General features: G+C 42.4%; 1 protein-coding gene across 6 annotated transcripts in view; it reads left to right on the top strand.

Annotated features, from left to right (window-relative positions):
• Window positions 1-5,998: 5,998 nt before the first annotated feature.
• The window catches only part of UBE2U (ubiquitin conjugating enzyme E2 U), a 53,412-nt gene continuing 37,841 nt past the window's right edge, over window positions 5,999-21,569 (top strand). For 2 of the 6 annotated variants that reach the window (XM_048495911.1, XM_048495910.1), the window contains exons 1-7: window positions 5,999-6,189; window positions 6,315-6,437; window positions 8,319-8,400; window positions 10,109-10,201; window positions 14,155-14,252; window positions 17,138-17,264; window positions 19,451-19,532. In XM_048495911.1, the coding sequence (XP_048351868.1) occupies window positions 6,372-6,437; window positions 8,319-8,400; window positions 10,109-10,201; window positions 14,155-14,252; window positions 17,138-17,264; window positions 19,451-19,532 (548 nt within the window). In that variant the 5' untranslated portion in view covers window positions 5,999-6,189; window positions 6,315-6,371. Of the gene's footprint in view, window positions 6,190-6,312; window positions 6,438-8,318; window positions 8,401-10,108; window positions 10,202-14,154; window positions 14,253-17,137; window positions 17,265-19,450; window positions 19,533-21,569 lie in introns of those variants that run through there. The other 4 variants (XM_048495914.1, XM_048495912.1, XM_048495913.1 and 1 more) reach the window with 4 other exon arrangements.

The raw sequence follows: 21,569 nt of genomic DNA, 5'->3' as shown, positions 1-21,569 counted from the left end.
AGTCTTCCATGTAACAGAAGGTATTTCGAAATTGATCTGTATATACTTCTGCTGGTTATTAAACCACTCTTGTAATATAAAACATTTCCTAAATCATAATATAACTATTCAAGTCTAAGCACTGGCGTAATGCCCATTGGGCAAGGTGGGCAGCTGCCCAGGGCATCACCTTGTGGGGGGCATCAAAATGCTGGGTTCGTTTTTGGGTATTTTAGTGGTTTTCCATTTTTGCAGGGGGCGCAGTTTTTAGGCTAGCGGCACCAAAATTTCAGCGTATCATCAGGAGGCTGTCCTTATGCTACCCACCAGGTTTGGTGAGGTTTGGTTCAGGGGGTCCAAAGTTATGGACTCCCAAAGGGGGTGCCCCTATCCCCCATTGTTTCCAATAGGAGCTAATAGGAGATGGGGGCTACAGTTTTGCGGGTTCATAACTTTGGCCCCCCTGAACCAAACTGCACCAAACCTGGGGGGTATCATTTGGGCAGTCTCCTGATGAGATCCTGAAAGTTTTGAGACTGTGCCTTCAGAAATGTGCCCTCCACAGCCTGCAACCCCCATTGATAGCAATGCAGAAAACTCAATGCAGAACAAAGATTCTTGGGCAAATTTCTAGGATGTTCCTGCAGGGGGTGCATTTTTGGATGTATCGGCACCAGAATTTCAGGGTATCATCTGGAGATGATGGCACCCCCCAAGTTTGGTGCAGTTTGGTTCAGGGGGGCCAAAGTTATGGACTCTCAAAGGGTAGCCCCCATCACCTTAGCAAAGAATGGGGGATGGGGCACTCCCTTTGAGGGCCCATAACTTTGGACCCCCTAAACCAAACTGCACCAAACTTTGGGGGTACCATAAGGACAGTTTCCAAAAATGCGCCCCTTGCAGGAACATCCCAGAAATTTGCCCAAGAATCTTTGTTCTGCATTGAGTTTTTTGTATTGCTGTCCATGGGTTTGCAGGAGGGGGGGCATTTCTGAAGGCACAGTCTCAAAACTTTCAGGGTCTCATCAGGAGACTGTCCTGATGATACCCCCCAGGGTTGGTGCAGTTTGGTTCAGGGGGGCCAAAGTTATGGACCCTCAAAACTGTAGCCCCCATCTCCTATTAGCTCCCGTTGGAAACAATGGGGGATGGGGCACCCCCTTTGGGAGTCCATAACTTTGGACTCCTTGAACCAAACCTCACCAAACTTGGGGAGTAGCATAAGGACAGTCTCCTGATGATACGCTGAAATATTGGTGCTGATATGCACCAATAAAAATGCACCCCCTGCAGGCACCAATGTCCTGGTGCAAAAAAATTTGGTCATGGTGGAGTGGCCGCCCATGGTGGGGGGGGGGCATCCAACTCAGGTTTTGCCCAGGGCTACAGTTTGCCCAGGGCTGCCTCGTTACGCCCCTGAGTCTTAGATTTAAAATTACATCCTGCTTACCACTCTCATACAGTTTCTGGCCCTGGCCTCCACCCACCCCAAACGAAAAGCCAGCCAGCCTACTTCCCCCCACCCACCCCAATAGCCAAGCCACGTCCGTGGTGGGAATCCACCCTCCCCACCGGGCCAGAAAGCACCCTCCCCATTCCCTCGCCATCTTTCCCTACCCTAAAGACCAAGGCAAAGATTTACCCAGCAGAAGTGAAAGGTAAGTCAGTGAGGGGCACAGAGAAGCAGCTGGAAAAGGTGAGCGGACAGGAAAAGTGGCAGGCCTCCACCAGCCCAATCAGTCCCTTGTCTATTTACAGTACAGCCCATTTGCTAAAATGGGCTGTACTGTAAATATTAAAATAAATGTGTGATTCCTGTTGCATGTACAGTTGTACACACGTTGAATATAATGTAAGAATCTGCATGTGCACACTCTACATGGATAGTATATATGCATTCACTGTAACATGTACAGGGCTTTGTTTGGGTGGCTTTCTACAGTAACGTGGTTAACATAGACCAGGACTCAGTGAGTTTCTAAGATCATTCCAGGAGTTAATGCTAGCCCAATGAGATGCTTAATTTTTTCATTTGAACTACTGACCTTTATGCCATATTGCAAACTGTTTTTGAATCCTGGCCAAAACAGTCTGCCACGTAGTCTGCCCCTTCCCTCCTCTCCCTTACATGCCACCCCTTCTTCCCTCCCCTTCCTTGCATGCCATCCCTTCCCCCTCTCTCCCCTCCCTTGCATGCCACCCCTCCCTCTCCTTCCTTGCATGCCACCCCTCCCTCCCCTCCCTCTGCTAGGGTGGGTAGGCCATGTCCAGATGCCGGGCCCCCTCCCCTCCCTCCCCCTTGCATGCCACTCCCTCCCCTCCCTTTCATGCCACCCCTCTCCTCCCTCTCTTCCCTTGCATGCCCCCCTCCCTCCCCTTCCTCTCCCTCTGTTAGGGTGGGTGGGCCATGTCCAGTCTTGCTTTCTTCCATGAATTCAAACTTGTTAAGAACCTGAAGGGAAGAAGAGCACTGTTTTCTTCCTACTCTATAAAGTTTGCTACATCAAAATCTCAGGACTACAGATAGATCAAACACTAAAGGGGATGAAGATGTATAGCCCTGTACTAGTGTAAATTTTTTTACATGTTCACCCCCTTCTTTCCCTCTTTTGTAGATATTTTTCCCAACCAACAGTAAATAAAGCAGTTAAACTATCTTCTTTATGATGCACACAGCAAAAATTGCTATATCAAAAAATAATACTGGAGACTGGCCGCATGGCTCTTACTCATACAAACCACATCCGTGGGTTTTCTAAAGAGGTCTCCCTTCTGGCTGGATGTTCAGTTGACATGATCATCATTCACCACAGCTTCAGCCTTTGCTAGCCCCTTGACTACAAACTGTGGGGAACAAAGAATTTCAACAATAACTTTTTATAACTTTATATTTTTATGAGAGAAGATAATACAGCCTATATGACCAATCAAATTTCTTTCTGTTTGATCTTGAAATAATAAAAAATGGCTGAGGTAATAGAGAATATTAAAAACACAGACACAATATTGAGGCTCCATATAAAAAAAAGGCTTCTGCAAAAACTAGATTTATTAAAAGCACCTGTAGTATCTACAGCGGGACCTACTCTGCTTCAGTACTTCTTGCATTTCTCTGGTGCAATCTTCCTTTTACATCCATTAGGGCTAACTATATATTTAATAGCCACCTGGGAGCAGTGTGTGTTCGTATATGTGATGCTGTCAAGCCACTTTGAACTGATGGCAACCTCATGAATTAATGACCTTAAAAATGTCCTACTATTAACAGCCTTGCTCAAGCCTTGCAAACTGAGAGCCATGAGCAATGGTGCAATCCTTCCACCGCTTCCAATGCAGCTTCATTCCAACATCTTTGGATTGCACAGCTAAGGATCTTTTTGTAATTCCTCCATGGCTGCCCTTCTCAGTCTCAGTCTCCTTTTGATTTCTTGGTTGCAATTTGACTGATTGATAGAAGATATTGAACAATTTCAGTTTGTCCATCATCAGCTTTGAAACTGTGTAATTCTTCAGTAGTCATTACTTTTATCTTCTTGATGTTCAGCTGTAATCCTGCTTTGGCACTTTCTGCTTTAACCTTCATCAATAGCCATTTCAAGTCTTCACTATTTTCTGCTATTGTTGTTGTTAAATGTATTATCCCACTCTTCCTGCCAAAGTGGATCCAGAGTGGCTAACAGCATAGATAAAATACAATTATAAAAATCATAAAATACCATTATAAAATTCATATAAAGAAGGTGCTAAAACAAACCAGAGTATACTAATCCCCTCCTCCAATTTAAAGATGGGGAAAGGGGGGTGACAAGAGGGAGAGGGAGGCCAGCTAGCTGGATATATCAACTCCGTTGCTGTCCTCAACTATAGACCTGGCAGAATTGCTCTGTCTTACAAGCCCTGTGGAGTTGTGATAACTTCTACGGGACCCTGGTCTCATTCAACAGAGCATTCCACCAAGCTGGGACCAGGGCCAAGAAAGCCCTGGCTCTAGTTGAAGACAGCCAGACACTTCTTGGGCCAAGGACCTGCAGCAAGTTGTTATTGGCAGAGCGAAGAGCTCTCTCTGGGGGACATATCGGGAGAGGTAGTCTCGCAGATATGCTGGCCCCAGACTGTTAAGGGTTTTAAATGTTAAAGCTAGGGCCTTGAAATTCTACCTGGAGCCAATGCATGTGGTATCATCTGAATATCTCAAATTGCTAATATTCCTTCCACCAATTTTCTCTCCACCTTCATCTGAACCGAATCCAGATTTCCTTACAATAAATTCTGCATATAGATTGAAGAGACAGGGAGATAAAATCCATCCTGGTCTGACACCTTTGCCAGTTGGAAACCATTCTGTTCCTCCACATTCTGTCCTATTAGTAGCCTCTTGTCCAGAGTATAGGTTACAGTGGAGTATCTGCCAGAGGGACATGGTGGGTCAATTGATCCCGGGCGCCACCAATTACATCACATGAGGGCGCAAAATTGCCCCCACACCACCAACAGCACCAGCACCGACAACACCAATGCCCACATTGCCTGCCCACCCGCCTGGCACCTCACAGGTCCAGCCAATGGTAGCCACTCACCAGCTTGGCCTGCTCCACAGCCCCGTGCTCCCTCAGCCACACCCCCTTGGAGGCGGCACTGCCCAGGCTCACCAGCCTCCCCCCATTGCCAGCGTAGCCCACAGCCACACAACCCAGCCCGGCCACCAAGCCCCCCCTGCCGCCACCAACAAGCCCACTGAGGGCGCCCCAGGGTTGCTCACTCTGTCCAGCCCCTGGCCAGGCCAGCTTCCCTAGGCCTCTGCACCACTTAGAAGTCCTGGGGTGGGCTGAAGTCAGGCCTGGCTGCAGTCTGTGCTGACAGAAGAGTTTCAGGTGTCCGGCAGGCCTGTGGCAGGCTGTTGGCTCAGGCAGGGGAGCCTCTCTCCATGGGACTGCCACCAACCGCCTCCACCGGCTGAGGTAAGTGGGACATGGGGGGGGGGGCGTGGGGGCGCTGGAGGAGTTGTTGCCCCAGATGCCATTTCCTCCTGGAATGCCTCTGATAGGTTATGTATCAAAAAAAGTGGTGTTGTGAGCATCAATTTCTTTTAAAACCACCCGCAGCTTTGCCTGATCTACAGTCAAAAGCTTTGCTTTAATCTATGAAACACACACATTTTCTTCTGAAATTCTCTCATATGATCCAGTGACCAACATAAATTTGCAATATAGAAAGAATCTATCAGCCTTTTGTCTCTTTTGTTTAATTGGTCCAATACATAGCTAAAGTGTATCACAATTGGGGGGAAATAGAACTTTTCATGATTGGGAGAGCATTGGGCTTCTATGAGAGACCTCTAAAATAGAGAAGCCCACTCAAACAGACGTCATGTTCTTGCCTGAGAGCAGTACATATGAATAGCTGGCATATAAACATAGAAAATATGTTTAATTAAATTTCATTTTTGTAGACCTTCCTGTGTTTTAAAAAGTTTCTCTACCATGGGAAATTAACTACTATCAAAATTCTAAGATACAGAAAATAAGATACCAGCTCTTGGATTTCAGTAGGTTTACACTGCACGGTAAATCTCTGGAAGAAGGTAAGAGCGTGGATCTCTGCCAAAATCTGCTGTTGCAGAGGACCAGATTGGTTTCGGGCTTGTTATTACATCACAATATCTCAGTGGCAAACTTCTTAAAAGCGTTTCCAAGGTTTATAGGATTCAGAATTCAGTACTGAGATTTTAGGTACTAACCCCAACTAAAATATTAAATTGTTCAAAAGTACAACGCGGATTCCACCCCCACGCATAGATTCTTGGGCAGCAGCGCCAGTGTATCCCCTTGCAGAGAAAGTTGAATGAAAAAAGCCATAACAGCATTCTTCCTGTGTTTTACAAGCTAGTTTACCTAACTGAAACACCGCGCCTGATTGGTGACAGGCAAAAGAAATAAACAAAGGCATGCGCTGATTGGTTGAGAGGAAACGCTCTCCCTGGTACAAGAGAAAGAATTACCGTTGCTAGGCAGCGCTCTGTACACAGAGCCCAGAGTAGTTTTCTGTCTTTTCCTTACTTTGGATGCTGTGGCTATAGGTTTCCTGCTATATAAAAATTAACACGGGATCAAGGGAGACTTCTGTGACCTCTTTTCCTATCTTTGTTGAGTTACGGCTGCATGACCCACGAGAGACTATTTCAGATCCTCTCTTCCGGATTTCATTGACAAGGTAACAACCTATTTACCTCTACCTGAAAATCCATCCAAAGTCGGTTCCTTTCACCGATTTTAAGATATGAGCTTTTCTAAACCTTTTACTTCCACGGCTTTAATAGATACTGCTTCTTCCTCTAGAATACCGTTTAATTCGCCGTGTCACTTTTTAACACCAAGAAGACTCCTTAAGTTAAGATGCATTCGAGAGCTTACCTGTTGCTGGAAAGAGAATTTCAGGAATATAAAAACGCCGGCATCTTTGTGAGTACAGGCTATACTCACATGCTATTTATGATGACGATAATGATAGAAAGGAACAGTGCTTCAGTGTCTTCTCTCCATACATATATATAATGGAAATTATGCCATCTCTATAGATGACAGGCAGGGATGAACTTCCTTCAACTAGATGGAATGAAGGATAGAGATGTTTTAAATAAAAAAGTATATGGGCGAGGAACGTGATATTACCTTATAAAAATAGTAGTTGATGTTAATTATGCACAGATCACATCTCCAAATAATGCATAGTAACTCTTTTTTTTACTCCTTTTATGAGCAAGACCTGTTTTCCCTGAGCTAAACTTGCCACTCTCCAGATGGGGTCCAGAAATCTCCTAGGTCCAGAAATGTTTAATTCTGAAGTGTGCCCTTTGCTTGTTGACACTTAAATCCACAGATTAGGCAACACATTGACCCTCAGCAGGTGTTTCTACTGACTTGAGAGACCCCCTAGGTCTGCAGAATAATAATATATATATATATATTATTTTGTGGGGTTTAAATTCCCCCAATTGGAAAAAAATGTGTAGTTGAGCATGCACAGACAGTGTTCTCACTTTTTGAACTGCCAGTGGCAGAGATCCTTTCCAAGTCTGGCTGCTATGTCAGCAGACACCAAGAATGGAATTCCCCCCTCCATGAATCCTCCCCACCCATTTGTTACAACTGATCTCCAGATTACAAAGATCAGTTCACTGGAGAATATGCCTGTTTAGGACAGTGGACTCTATGGTGTTATATCTTGCTGAGGTCCCTCTCCTCCCTCACCCCCCTTCCCAGTCTCCACCCGAAACACATCCAGGTATTTTGCAATCTAAAGTTGGCAACCTTCCACATGAAACCTGCCAAGAACCAGTTTAGTAGGAGCTCAAAGTCTCTCTTCTAGTGCTTAGTCGCTGACAATAGGATGTTATGGTGGGAGCAAGCTCATGTAACATTTCTAACAGTGCTGCATGACTGGTATACTTAACAGGTATAACTTTTATCAGCATAGCAACTTTACAGTTGTTAAAAGTGCAAGAGTCCTGCTCCCCTCTCGTTGCCACCTCCAGATTTTTTTTAAAAAAGCCCTGGTGTGCCACTGATTGGAGAGGGGCTTTACAGCAATGCTCAAGCTGCCATTTCCAATCTTCATATGGACAGGAACAATGTCTAGCCATGTAGTAGCCATGTAGTAGAGGTTTCCACACAACCCAAATATAACTGGCTATTTATTCTGTTTTGGGGAAGAATTCACACAGGGCTCTCCCCAAAAACAGGTTCAGCCTGTTATATTTCCTTCAACCTGGGTTTTACAAAAATCGCTACACTAACAACCTTTGGGGAGAATCCAAAGAGCCACAGCAACCCAGGCTGTTTGCACTTGCTTCCTGGAGGGGTGAAATCTCAGTTGCAAAGGCAAATGGGGAAACCAGGTTCATTAATAACAAACATATTATTAATGTGCTAGGCAGAAACCACCAGTGATTCTTTAAATATCCCACTGTTGGAAGACTTACAACGCTGCTTCCATAGGTAGGATTTGCCTTTAGTTGATGGAAATATATATACTGCCCATTCCTCCATCAGAATGGAGTAGAAGTGAAGAGAGTGGGTGGGGGAACTTGTGAAAATCTCTCTGTGTTTATTTTTAAAAAAATCTATCCATGTCAGGAATGAGCTTGATGGCGGTTCTCTCTTTTCTCATGATAAGACTATACAATAAATAACAATTTCTAAAACAAAATGAATTTGTAAACTACATCACATGTAAAAGAAATACAGACATTCTTTTCATTAAAATGTACTCATTGTCTCAAAGGAAAATAAACTAGTAAAGCCAATGATATCCCCCCCCCCACCCCCAACACTCCTTTTTAGGGTATTTCTGTTACACCTTTAGAAGATAACTTCATGGAATGGGCAGCTGAGATCCAAGGACTAAAGGATTCTCTATGGGAAGGTAAGTTATCCCATTCCTTATGAATTTTATAGTAAAGTTTGATGTTGTACTCGAAAGGTGCTACTATTAAGTTCTTCTATATCAGTGGTTCTCAACCTTCCTAATGCTGCCACCCTTTAATACAGTTCCTCATGTTGTGGTGACCCCCAACCCTAACATTTATCCATTTTACAGATGGAGAACACTGATGCAGAGAGTCTTAGGCAACCCCTGTGAAAGGGTAGTTCGACCCCCAAGTTGAGAACCACTGTTCTATATGATTCCAAAGAAACTCCTCAAAATGTGAATGTTCCAAAAGACTTGGAAGGCTTTTCAGTAATTTCAAAATGCTGAAATGTAGTTTTATCTAGCCTTAATTATTTCTGCCTTGCTTGATATGGTTTGTCTCGGTTAATGATTGTGTAGTTCAATGATGTTAATGATTGTAAGTGTATTATAAGTATATTATTCTGTCATTCACAAATAATTCTTCAATTAACTAAATTTAACTTTGTAATAGAGTTGTCACTTCAAATGCTCCATATTAAAAACACATCTTGAAACCAAGAAAATGATGCCTTACATACATCAGAACAATGGCACTACTTTATTGGGACATGCTGTTTTCTTAATGAATTAAAGTTGCATATCTATTTTTCCAGTGGCGTAGGAGGCGTAGGAGGTTAAGAGCTCGTGTATCTAATCTGGAGGAACCGGGTTTGATTCTCCGCTCTTCCTCCTGAGCTGTGGAGGCTTCTCTAGGGAATTCAGATTAGCCTGTACACTCCCACACACGCCAGCTGGGTGACCTTGGGCTAGTCACAGCTTCTCAGAGCTCTCTCAGCCCCACCTACCTCACAGGGTGTTTGTTGTGAGGGGGGAAGGGCAAGGAGATTGTAAGCCCCTTTGAGTCTCCTACAGGAGAAAAAGTGGGGATATAAATCCAAACTCTTCTTCTTCTTCTATTAATATTAAAGAACAGTTCCTTGAAACAGGTGGCAAGTGTACTGTACAAATAACTTTAAAATGCAATATCACCCATGCTGATTTTTTTTCTGTGCAAAAATGAAATGTTGAAAAAATATTTTAACTTAAAAATATAACATGCACATACACAGCTTTACTGTTGTTCAAAAGAAGGTATCTATGAAATATCGCAACATATACAACTTTTTATTTTTTAAAAAATTAATAGAGTAGAACATGAATGTGTGTGTAATTAATGCAGTTCTACTACTCACTGTGAACAAAACAAAATAAAGTACAGGAATAAACAACTTTCCTTCTTCACAACCCAGTTAGACACCAGATACATATATTTAAATCATCTACTCTGCTGGACAACAAGGCAATCCCTAGTTCCCGCCACTCATTCCTATCCTGGTCTCATTACCCATCTCAGTCACTCCCCTCTTATGTGGCACATATGTGTGTCCTGCTTTTCTCTTTGGAGAGGGAGGAAGCAACAGAAAGGCTGGTGAGGGTGATGGGAACTGAGGCTGCCTTGTTTCCCATTACTGCAGGAAATTTAAAGATCAGCATCCAGCCTCTGGTGACTAACAACCCTAGATATGACTTCAAGAAGATTAATAATGGAAGGTACAATAATATGTACACTTACTAGGACGGAAGCCATATGGAATTCATTGGGAAATATTTCTAAGCTAGCTAGTTAGGTTTGAGCTGCATCTGTATGTATGTGTGATGGAATCCTGTTTATTTATGTTAGGAGCTGTACTCCAACTAGTAATGAAGTATACTGAAAATTACAACAAGGTACCTCCAAGCATCAACTTCACCACTATTCCTTTCCATCCTAATGGTAAGGACAGTTTATCAGCCTTTTCCTAAACAAAGTTATCATTCATTTGTTTTTTGTGGATGTCAGTGCTCCACTTTAGCCTCACAACATTCTGAGAGTTAGGTTATGCCAAAAGATAATGATTTTCCTAGGTCACCCAGCTTTCTGGAGGACATGCAAATACAGCTCTAGCCACTGAACCAATTCCGGTCTCTCATATCTATCAATCATGCCTTTTGTAACTTCTAGAATCATTTATGGCAAGATTCATATTGATTGTGGTGTGCCTTCAGTGGAAGCTGATCAGGAGCCTAGACAGGGTTTCCTCACTAACCAGATTTGTTCTTCAGTAGTTATATATACTGGGAAAAGGTTTGAAAACTTAATGTGGCCCAGATTGAGGTGGATCTGTAAAACTGGTCCTAAAACACTGAACTTATAGACACATTTTAAGATGCTGAATATCCATAAAGCTCTAAATGACTTTGGACCAGTATGTCAAACCAAGCATTTCCCCCTACATGAACTATTTCACTATTACATACCTCTGAGAAAACCATACTTCAGCTTCTGTCTTTAAACATGCTTTAGTGCAATGTCCAGGAAGAAAACATGTTGCAATATATTTTGCATTTTCTTTCTCCTCTGCCCTCCTGTGTGTTCAGACTTCAGATGGAGAATTATGCTGATGCATAACTTCAGATGGAGAATTATACTGATCATACCTACTTAGTTTTATAGTGGAGACTCAGTGCTGAAGAGAAGTATCATTCTGTAGTGTGTTTTATGTATCTCCTGTTCCTTTTAAAAATGGGCATTGGGGAATGATTTTTTTTACTTCAAACTTGGAGTTATGCCCTGAACATAAGGAGGTAGGGGTATTTGGGCTTTCATTGTGTTGGTTTTAGGTTGTCATGCTTGTAATTATGATTTATAAACTTCTTGAGTAAAGAGGAAGGGCAAAATATATTTAAATAAATAAATGTGCACCCAAGATTTTCATTGTAATATTTCAGTCTTGAGCAGATACATTGTGTTGCAAAATGATAGAAGCAGCACCTGTAGTTTTAAGAAATGAATGCCCTCAGTGCCCATTGCTAAGCTACCGCAGCAGAATTGCCAGCCTTCAAGCCTTGGTTTGTCAATAAAAGGGGGCGGGGTGATGCTGGGAACTTTCTAGGGCTATTTTGTCTTTTGAGGGAGGATTTGTTGTGGCCAGATTTGGCAGCAACCACCAGGCAACTTGCTACAATGTAATTTGCATAATTCACTGCCCAGATGCTTGCTGCCGCTCAATAACAGCAGTCGCATATTAACCAATGTAGTGTGTTGGTTAAAATTTTAGATTCAAATCTGGGAGACCCTATTTTAGCAGAATGATATAAATTGCCTTGAGACTCCATTATAGAGAAATGTAGTGTATAAATAAAGTAAATAAATATATGTATTATGACAAATGGTCAGTTGGCTGGTTCTATTACTCAGGATGAAGACGCAGTCTCTCAATAATGTGGGGAAAATTAGGTCAGAGCAGACTGCTTATTAATATTACAAGAGGCTTGGTTGGGAATCTTTAATACTAATGTACACGAAGATCAGCCATTGGAAGAAAATCCACAGAGAGGAATATAATGCAAATTTAATAATCTTTATTGTAGGTCTAAGAGGTTCACAAGCACTTGATTTAATGCAATAAGCACACACACACATACAGAGTTCCTAAGATATAAATAGGTTGGAAAATAGGTTTGGAATAGAAAGGGGTATGGGATATATACATATGTTATTAATATGACCTGATCGTGATGTGAAGAAGATCTGGGGTTCAGAACCAAATGGCCAGCATCTGGTTCCAGGGGGCAATGCGATGGGCACAGTGACAAAGACAAAAAAAATGTCAATGGCACTGGGCGATTGGCCCTTTGGAGGGTAGGATATTTATAGGGTGAAGAACCACCATTGAGGGTGTCAGGATGACCTTTGGAAGGTGCTAGGATAACCTCTGGGAGGTGCTCAAATGGATTGTTTGAGAAACAATAGAGTGCATTGTACGGTGGTCAGGAGAAATTAGTTACAGAAGGGAGTATCTTGGATTAAGATAATCAGGGAAGGCAATGTCATCGGGGTCCTCTTGTGGCTGGAAATGAATATCCATGCAGTAGCGCCACTGTATTGTGTTGAGGACACATTCTTTGGCTGTGGAGCTGAAAATGTGCTGCTATGGCAAGCAAGCTGAGAGAATGAGAACAGAAAGGAAAAACATTCCTGGAAGTTCCTTGTAGGTGGACCTGACTATTGCCAGAGAATGGGGCCCCCATCTCTGCAAAGCCAGCATCACCCTTTAGGCCGGTGTGTGGGTAGGGATACCTGTGAATAAGCATTCCCCCCACTATGCCAGGTCAGTATGGTAACAATCCACCCCCCCAAGAAAGTCAGGAACCACTTGTCACTAGTTTCGTTCGTTTAAAAAAAATGGAAAAATCAAAACTGAAAAAATATATATCCTGTTGAACTGTGTATCCATTGGTTATAAGTGGATGAGAAGGGGGAAAATGAGGGAAAATGAAAATATAGCAAAGTTAGGAAAAAGAGTGACCACCTGGGAGAGGTGACAATTTAGAGGGGAAATCCAATAGATTTTATGGAATAGTACAAGGAATTGGGCTCTGAACCCGGATTTTCAGGAAAAATATTTGATTACCGTATATACTCGTGTATAAGTCAACCCGCATATAAGTCAAGGCACCTAATTTTACCACAAAAAACGGGGAAAACTTATTGACGCGTATAAGTCGAGGGTGGGAAATGCAGCAGCTGCTGGTAAATTTCAAAAATAAAAATAGATACCAATAAAATTACATCAATTGAGGCATCAGTAGGTTAAATGTTTTTGAATATTTATTTCAAAGAAAAACAGTAAACTGGCTCTGTAAGTGGAAAAGAGGGTCAACAAGAACAATATGGTATCAACAATAACTTTAAAAGTACAAAAACCTTAGCTCAACCAGCAACCAAGCTAAAACACAAGTTAAAATCCTCCAAAACTGGATTCCTCATCATCATCTGTATGTCCAAATGTAACCCAACTTAGATTTTAAGATGGATATTATCAGAAATGGAAAATCTACTATTAGCTTCCATTGTAAACAATGGGGGATGGGGCACCCCTTTTGGGGGTCAATAACTTTGGATCCCCTGACTCAAACTTCACCAAACCTGGCTGGTATCATAAAGAGACTCTCCTGATAAGACCAGCCAGATTTGGTGAAGTTTGGTTCAGAAGGTCCAAAGTTATGGACCCTCAAAAGGGTAGCCCCATCTACTAATAGCTCCCATTGAACACAATGGGGAATGGGGGCACCTCCTTTGGGGGTCCATAACTTTGGACCCCCTGAACCAAACCTCACCAAACTTGGCTGGTACCATCAGGAGTGTCTTCTGAGGGTACCCTGAAATTTTGGTGCCACTAGCATAAAAACTGCGCCCCCTGCTGGCCGGCAAAGTAAAAACACAAAAATTTTTAATGACCCGCATATAAGTCGAGGGGAGCTTTTTCAGCATTAAAAATGTGCTGAAAAATTCGACTTATTCATGAGTATATACGGTATTTAAACTATTATTATCCTACTGAAGTATCATATAAAATAAACATATATAAGGGATTACATTGTATATATTAAAACATAAGTCGGTTATATATAACAAAAGTTAAAGTTGACTGATACAATATATTATGCATAATTTTTAAAAAATAAAAGTGCAGGTTAAACAAGCAAGTAAAGATCATAGATCATTAATCAACATGTAAATGCAAATGATTGAAAGACAGTATAATTTTTTTTCATGTATATATATGTATCATCTGCTGGTTATATATATATATAACCAGCAGATGATACATATATATACACGCACACACTTATGTGAAATCTGAATCTTCTGGTTAATATGAATGCTTTTGTTTTCCATTGAAGTGGACCCAGCGACTGGGAGACCTTGTGTGGATTTTCTAGATGATCCTTCCAAGTGGAACATGAAGTTAACAATGAGTAGTATCCTTCTTATTATCCAGGTAAAAGAAGAACTGTAGAAAGAATTTATCTTACTTTTTAATGAACAGTGTCTGGGGGGAAAAGGGGACCTTTGCTGATCCAGTGGAATGTTAATCTTTTGTTTTCTTTCATTAGATCCCTTCATTGAATTCCATATTAAGAAGTGCTTTTGGAATTCTTCTCAATTTCAACAGATTCTTTCCATGTGGCATGGGAGGCTTGAGCAAAATATGTGCAAAGTTCTCTTGAGTTCACAAAACAAGTTTCACTGTTTTTGGATTCTTATCATAGCACTTACACATTTGAGGAAGGAATTTATGTCTTGCTTTCGCTGAACCCTGTAATAGTTTGGAATCACTGATCCATCAGCATAAGGCATTAATGGTCACAGATCTCCCCCCACCCCTCCAGGTTTCCTTTTCTGGGAATAATGTAGGACCCCCATCTGGAGTAGCAGTCGTGTGGGTCAGTAGGGTGCAGTGAGATGGACAAGGGACCTTTTGGGTGGAAGCGTCAGGAAGGGAGAATTTTATTCACAACTCTGGAATATTCCCAGAGTCAGGAATGGCTGCTGGAGGAGATAGGAAAGCAGAGAAGATGTCCAGTCCTTGCACAAATGGATCACTGATTCAGCCCAGTAGTTTGGTCAGTTTTTCAAGGCAGACATCAAAGGAAATGTATTTGATATGAAGGGGGAGAAGCAGTTCACTGTGGTATGTAAGCTTGCAGGGCAAGCAGTTATGTTCAGACTCCTTACTCTTACTGTTTTTAAAACAAAGATAAGAAATTTAAAAATAAATCATATTTCCATATTTCCTTTCTGTGCTTTTCATGCATGTCATTAACTTGTTCTGATATTATTCTGATAAAAAGAGAAAACCAGTAAAATGCTTGCAGAATTCTTCTGCTTTAAGTTTCTTAAAAATCTCATTATTTGATAATGTGACCCTATCAGTTATCTGCTTTGTGCAATGCTAGTGTTAAAGGAAATGTATGTAAGAGGAGCAGTAATTGAGGTTCTTAATTGGGATGAAAGGTCTGTGATAGTGCTTTTGACAATAGAGTAGTAGTAGAGATGGAAAGTTCTTCTTTGGCTTGTCTCATCATTGAGTTACAGGTTGTTCAGCTATTGCCCCCCTAGTGGTCCACATGTAGGGTTTCTATGTAGAGTTTAATGTGATGCTATCTACCAGCAGATGATATTTACCTTCATGTCATAGAAAGCTTCAGTTGCCAATTTCTACACATTAAACCTCTGTTAAAGGGTTGGGACATTTTTCTTCTAGTTCTTTGGCAACCCTACATGTGAGCCAATACAGGAAACAGTAGCTGAACAACTTGATGCCATCCTTGTTCTCATGGCTGACATAGCCCGGCATAGATCAGCCTGGATAGTATATTCACATGGCTAGCTTTCCATCAAGACCTAGGTACACCATGAAAATTAATGCCTGCCTTTTTATGATACAGTTTGCACAAATCCAGATAGAACATCAGCTGGACAAGTCCTGATAGAAAGCAATGCAATAATTCCTGTGTTCTGTGTACAGAATGTAGACTCCTGCTATGCCAGGGCTGCAACACTGTAACCCAAGGCCCTAATTTCTCCACAGAGACAGCATCTCAGACCCCATGCACCTATGCTATGCTTGTGAAGATCAAGACTTATGAACCTGCACCATTTGCTACCTCAGGAAGGAACTGAGGAGTCTTCAGATATAACACAATGTGGTCAAAACATGCTGGGTCACTGGTGGGTGACCAGACTGAAAAAGCACTCATTTGTTGACCCTGCAAAGAAGCACTTCAAAGGGGAGAGCAGGAGCTTCTGGTATTCCTCCCAACCAGCTTTTGCTAGTGGAAAGGATGGAAGCAGGTCACAAGGTGCTAGAGAAAAGGAATTAAAATCCTGCCTGCCACCCTTCCTTTCAGTGAAAACTCCTTCCTCCTTTGCAGAACCAAACCAGCATTTTGTAAAGTTGAGTTCCCCCAATGTACATCTCACTGCAATTTGGTTAGGCTCTCATGACCCAAAATGTGTCAGGCGTGTCATGTAGTTTGGCCCTTATGCTATGAAATGCTTGTGTTCTGTTCAACACAGCAAAGATGTTGGAAGTGAAGGACTGTGTTGTCTCCTAGCTCAGTGACGGAGAGGGACTGATTAGTGATTCAGATAACTAGAGAGATCAAGACACTGGGCATTTTTCCCCCACTGCCCTGACACTATCACTTTGATGTGTAGATTGCTACTGTCAGGGAACTTCCTTCCTTCCTGCTTTTTCTCCACATTCCACTTTTCTTGCACGCATACTGCTCCATCTTGTACTATGTGGAGAGAGATGTACACAGCATCTCTGTCAATCCAGTCAGATTACAATAGAGAACCTAACTCTCCACTTGTCTATTTGGAATAAACTTCTCTAATATAAACTCCTTAGTTTGAAACTACAAATTGGCTTTAAGCTTCATTTGTTCTCAGCACACATGCACACAACCCTGGGTAAGCTCTGCTGTGTTTTGCCCCTGTGCGCTCTGCTGTAATGGAAAGGGTATCTCTTACCAGGGAGAAATACCAACAAAATAAATGAGAGCTTCTTCTCATACCCTTCCTTTGCTGCTACTGAGAGTCAAATTGGACATTACTCCTTTCACAAGTTTACCATGGAGACTTGCAAGTGAAGTATGACTGCAAGGCTCCATGGCAAACTTATACAAGTAACATTTACTCTAGCTTCGTGTTGCTGGAGTGTAGGCTGATCCTGAACCTTTATCTTTGCATGCAAAGTGAAGCCTGTATCCAGTCTCTTCCAAACTTTCTCATTTAAATTGTGTTTGTAACCTACTTTACATCATTGAAGCAAGTTGATTGAAACTGTTTTGAAAACTGGTATGTATGTTCTTGCAGGTTATGCTGTCTAATCCAGTTCTGGATAATGCAGTAAATACGGAGGCAGCTAAAATCCTGAAGAACAATATTTCCCTGTATAGAAAAAGAGTTATAAAGTGTGTTACCGCTAGCCAGCGCCTAGAAGGTAATAAACCTCCATGCTTTCTGCTATTAGTCATAAATATATTCTTTTAAGCACCATAGGGAGTTTTAGACGAAACCTCTTAAATGGCTTTTTAAAAGACCCCTATTTTATGCCCAGCAGTAAATTTTAATTAGTGTGATTGGCAATGTAACTCGAGCATGGGCTCTTTTGGCGGATCTGTGATCTCACAAAACACAGTTGCCAGGCAATTTTCAGAGGTGATACAGAGGTCATGAGCTGGAAAATGCGGGTGAGAGTAACGCTATTAGAGAAAGTTCGGATTGTTGTATCAAGGATTCCTTCAGTGCCATAATTACTGTTTGACATATCTGCTATGGAAACTACATATGGACAGCAGTACCATTATTTTGTTTATTTATTTATACCCCATCTTTCTCCCCAATAGGGACACAGGGTGGCTTATGTCATTCTCTTCTTGTCCATTTTGTCCTTTATTTTACTTTACCACCACTTTGTACTGTGTATTGAGCCCAAGGAAATGTTGGCACAAGGTTGCCACTGTGATGGAATGTATCCCATACCCTCCCAATTTTTTTCTGATCAAGACCCATTTCAATCCAGATTGTGATGCAAATAGCCTCGTTTACCTATCTTTGCTGCAAGAGTGATGGAAAGTGTATCCCCTATAGATTCTCCTGAACTTCTTGGCAGCTTTCAATATCATTAACCATGGTATCCTTTCAGAGAGGCTGGCTGGGAGTAGGGGGCACTGTGCTTTGTTTGTTCTGCTGTCCAGAAGATGATGCAGGGCAGGGGAAATCATGTCTTGGCCACAAGGCATTTATCCTCTGGGGTTCCTTTGGGATCTTGTTCTTATTATGTTTAACATCTATTTTAAACCACTGGGAGAGACCATTCTGGAATTTGGCATCTTGCCACCAATATATGCATGAAACATAGCTCTTTTTCTCCTTAACTGCTGAGCTGGTGGCAAGAGTTGCCTGGATAAAGTAAAGGGATAAATGAGGGCTAATAAAGTGATGCTTAGTCTAACAAGACTGAGGTATATATTGATGAATGATAAGCATGGTTGAAACCAAAAGGTTAGAATACCATGGATGGGATTGCACTCTCCCTGAAGGAGCACACTCATAGTTTAGCAGTGCTGTTGGATTCTGCCCTATACCTGGAGACCTCTGTAGCAACTTTTAGCTGTGGCTGTTTCTCAAAAAATGTGATCTGGCTATGGCGATCCATGCTGTGATCACATCCAGGTTAGATTACTATAATGTGTTCTGTGTGGGACTGCCTTTGCCAAAATGCATATTATAAATATTTTGATACTACCTATGTATACTATAGACATACACAGCATGCTTTCAAGAATATGTTTGCTTTTTTCACTTGTTAATTTACTTTTTTCCTGTCTCCCAGGTGGCAAATACTAAGATACCTGTGCTAACGTAGCACAGTGTACAATTTGTAGCTCTTTCCTTCTGTGGGGTATTGGGGTACAATTCACAATTTTACTTGCAGAAAACTAAGGCAGTTTTGCTTCTAAATTCCATAAATATGACAATACAATTTTATGTGCTATGTTATAAACCATTCAGTTTATGCAGTTAAAGTAGTAAAATGAGTTTAGATTTGATAAGGAAGTATTACATATATTTAAATTTTTCCCCATTATTTTTCTTTTTTTAGGGGAAAAAAATCAAAATTTCTGGGAGGGGGATATCTCTCTTTAGGGTTTTGTTAACCACCGTATTTCCTCAGAATGTGGTTCCTCAAAACATGAGGTGGCCTCCCATGAAGGTGTGAATAAATATAATTGAATTTCATAGGACTGACTTCTATGAGAAAGTTTTTAACATTGGAGAGGAGCTATACAATGTGCCACTAAGCTTGGGTCATAATTTAGCTACGTGATATGTGAATTAGATTCCTCAACCTACTTTGATCTGCTTTAAATGCTTATTGAGCCCCACACATTCATCTATGGGGCCTCATGCCCTCAGTATGCAGTGAGAGTGGCACAAATTATATGAACAGCCTCTTTGACACTGTTGTAAGAAACATGGTTGCTATGAACTTTTTTAAAGTGGCCACATGTCTGTGGTATACCAGTATCTGAACCATGCTTGGTGTATCATTTGGGTGGCATGGAAGCATGTGGATGGAATGGAATGAAGCTGTACATTAAAATAAATTGTTTTCTTTTGTAGCTGTTGCTGTCACAGAGCAGCAGCCCACAACATCAATCAAATTTTATGTTGCACCTGAAGAATCTACCCCTCAACAACCAAGGTAATAGAAGCTGGTTGGGGTTATGGGAATAGGCCACCAAAATTTTTCATCTGTAACCATTCAAATTACGGTCACTGTACTGTCTGAAATCAGTGAAATAAATCACATATCTATGTTTATATCTAATCTGAACCTGGACCTCAGGATGCAGATAAAAAATATACACAATGAAATGAAATACAGCAAAGGGAGATCCCTGTACACATCTTGAAGAACAGTCCACTCCGCATAGCCAAAGTAAACTGGGTTGCATCCAGTATTAATGAAGGCACTTTAGCCATGGGTTGTTTGCATGGCTGACCATCCCACGGTCAGTGAGCACATCGACCATCTCACCCCCTTTTGCACAGAGGAGCCTTGTGAGCGATTTTTTTGTAATTTTCCCAGATGCGCCTGCATAGCTACACAGCCACACAGAGAAGACTAGATGCAGACATCATGGGTGTTCTCCTCAACAATTGGTCGGCTTCCCTGTCAGCGCCATGATTGGGCAACTCAGCCTGGACCTGTTCCATTGACCAGTCAGTGCTGGCCAGCCCATCCACGGCCCTCCCCTGACCATTCAGCTGGCCAGGTGGCTGCCAGAAATTCCACAGTGTGGTGCTTGGACAGGACTTTGACAGTGGTGGTGGCTGTGTCAGCACTGGCAGTCATGGAGCAAGGAGAGCTGGGCGATGTGGGAGTGGTTCTCAGTAAGCACCTGCTGGACCACATCCACTTGGCTACTGACACCTGCCCTTCTGGTCTCCCAAGGCTTCATGGGCTCCTACAGCTGCTGGTCCTGGTGCCAGCTGACCAAGGTGCTCGCAGGGCCAAGCGGCCCCACAGGCAAACCATACAGCGCTGGTTCACCCTGGCATGTGCCCCCTGCACATCTCAGTACTGGGTGTATCCCCAGAGCAAGGAGTGGTGAGAGATGTTTGTCCTAGGAGTCTGGAATGACAAGGAGTGGATGAAAACAATTAAATAGGGATTTCAATTTCCTGAAGATAACAAATGTCACAAGATAACAAGCTGCCATTTTGACAGTTGCCTAGCAACTCCCAAGATACACTGTGATGGGGAGTCTTGCAGTGGTGGAGGAAGAGGTTGGTCAGTCCACCACTGTTAGTCCCCATATTGCTGCTGTCTGTCTCTTTCCCCCTTTGTCCTCCAAGGTTCTTGGAGCAGCCCCCTGCAAGCAGTGATGAGAATCATGCAGCCAAAAGTGCAATTTGTGCTCCATGACACCTCTTTGCATCAACTGTAGGGAGTGGATTACAAGACCAAGTCACTGTCACATCAAGCAGCCCTGGAATATCAAGCAGGGAGGAAAAAGGGGGACAGCAGCAATGATAATGGAGAAAGAAAAAATAGAAAGCAGTGGAAGGGTAGGAAGGGAGGAACCAATGATCAAATAAAAGGGTGACCTTTCTCAAGTGAATCCACATGAATCCCTCCTTATCCACATACTATGCATGCCCACAGTGCTACAAGGAAACTCATCCTGCCTAGAGGCATAGCTCCAAGGGGGCGGCAGAGAGGGGTGCGCAACGCACCGGGCATGTGCCCCTGTGGGGGCGTGGTGAGGGTATTCCAGGGGCATGGCAGGGGTGAAGGATGCACTAGTGCACCGGGCGCTTTCCCCCCTGCTGCGCCTCTGATCCTGCCCCCCCCTTCTTTAAAACATCAATGTAATGCTTAATGGCCCTGATCATGTCCCCAGTTATGTCAATATCAGTCAGTGCTGCTCGAGTTTCCCCACAAAGAACAAACTGCTAGTAGTAGCAATGCAAGGCTGGTGTAGGCCTTTTGGATAAGATGCACCTGGGGATCCAGACCAAGTTGTAGAGGTCCTGGTAAAATATTCAGGTGTTGTATAATTTGAAATGTTTGGCATATCTGCCTTGAGAAAATGTTTTGGCTTGGAAATGGAAAAGTACCATATTCATATGAGATACTAATGAATAAATAAATCCTAGCTTTACAGTCAGGGGCTGAAGCAAATTCTCACAGAGTTAAAGAGAAACAAAAGCATAGCCTTTAAAGAGCAGCTGT

Source organism: Sphaerodactylus townsendi, linkage group LG05 (assembly GCF_021028975.2).
Source record: "Sphaerodactylus townsendi isolate TG3544 linkage group LG05, MPM_Stown_v2.3, whole genome shotgun sequence".
Taxonomy (NCBI): domain Eukaryota; kingdom Metazoa; phylum Chordata; class Lepidosauria; order Squamata; family Sphaerodactylidae; genus Sphaerodactylus; species Sphaerodactylus townsendi.
This window is presented reverse-complemented; position numbering and strand designations above follow the sequence as displayed.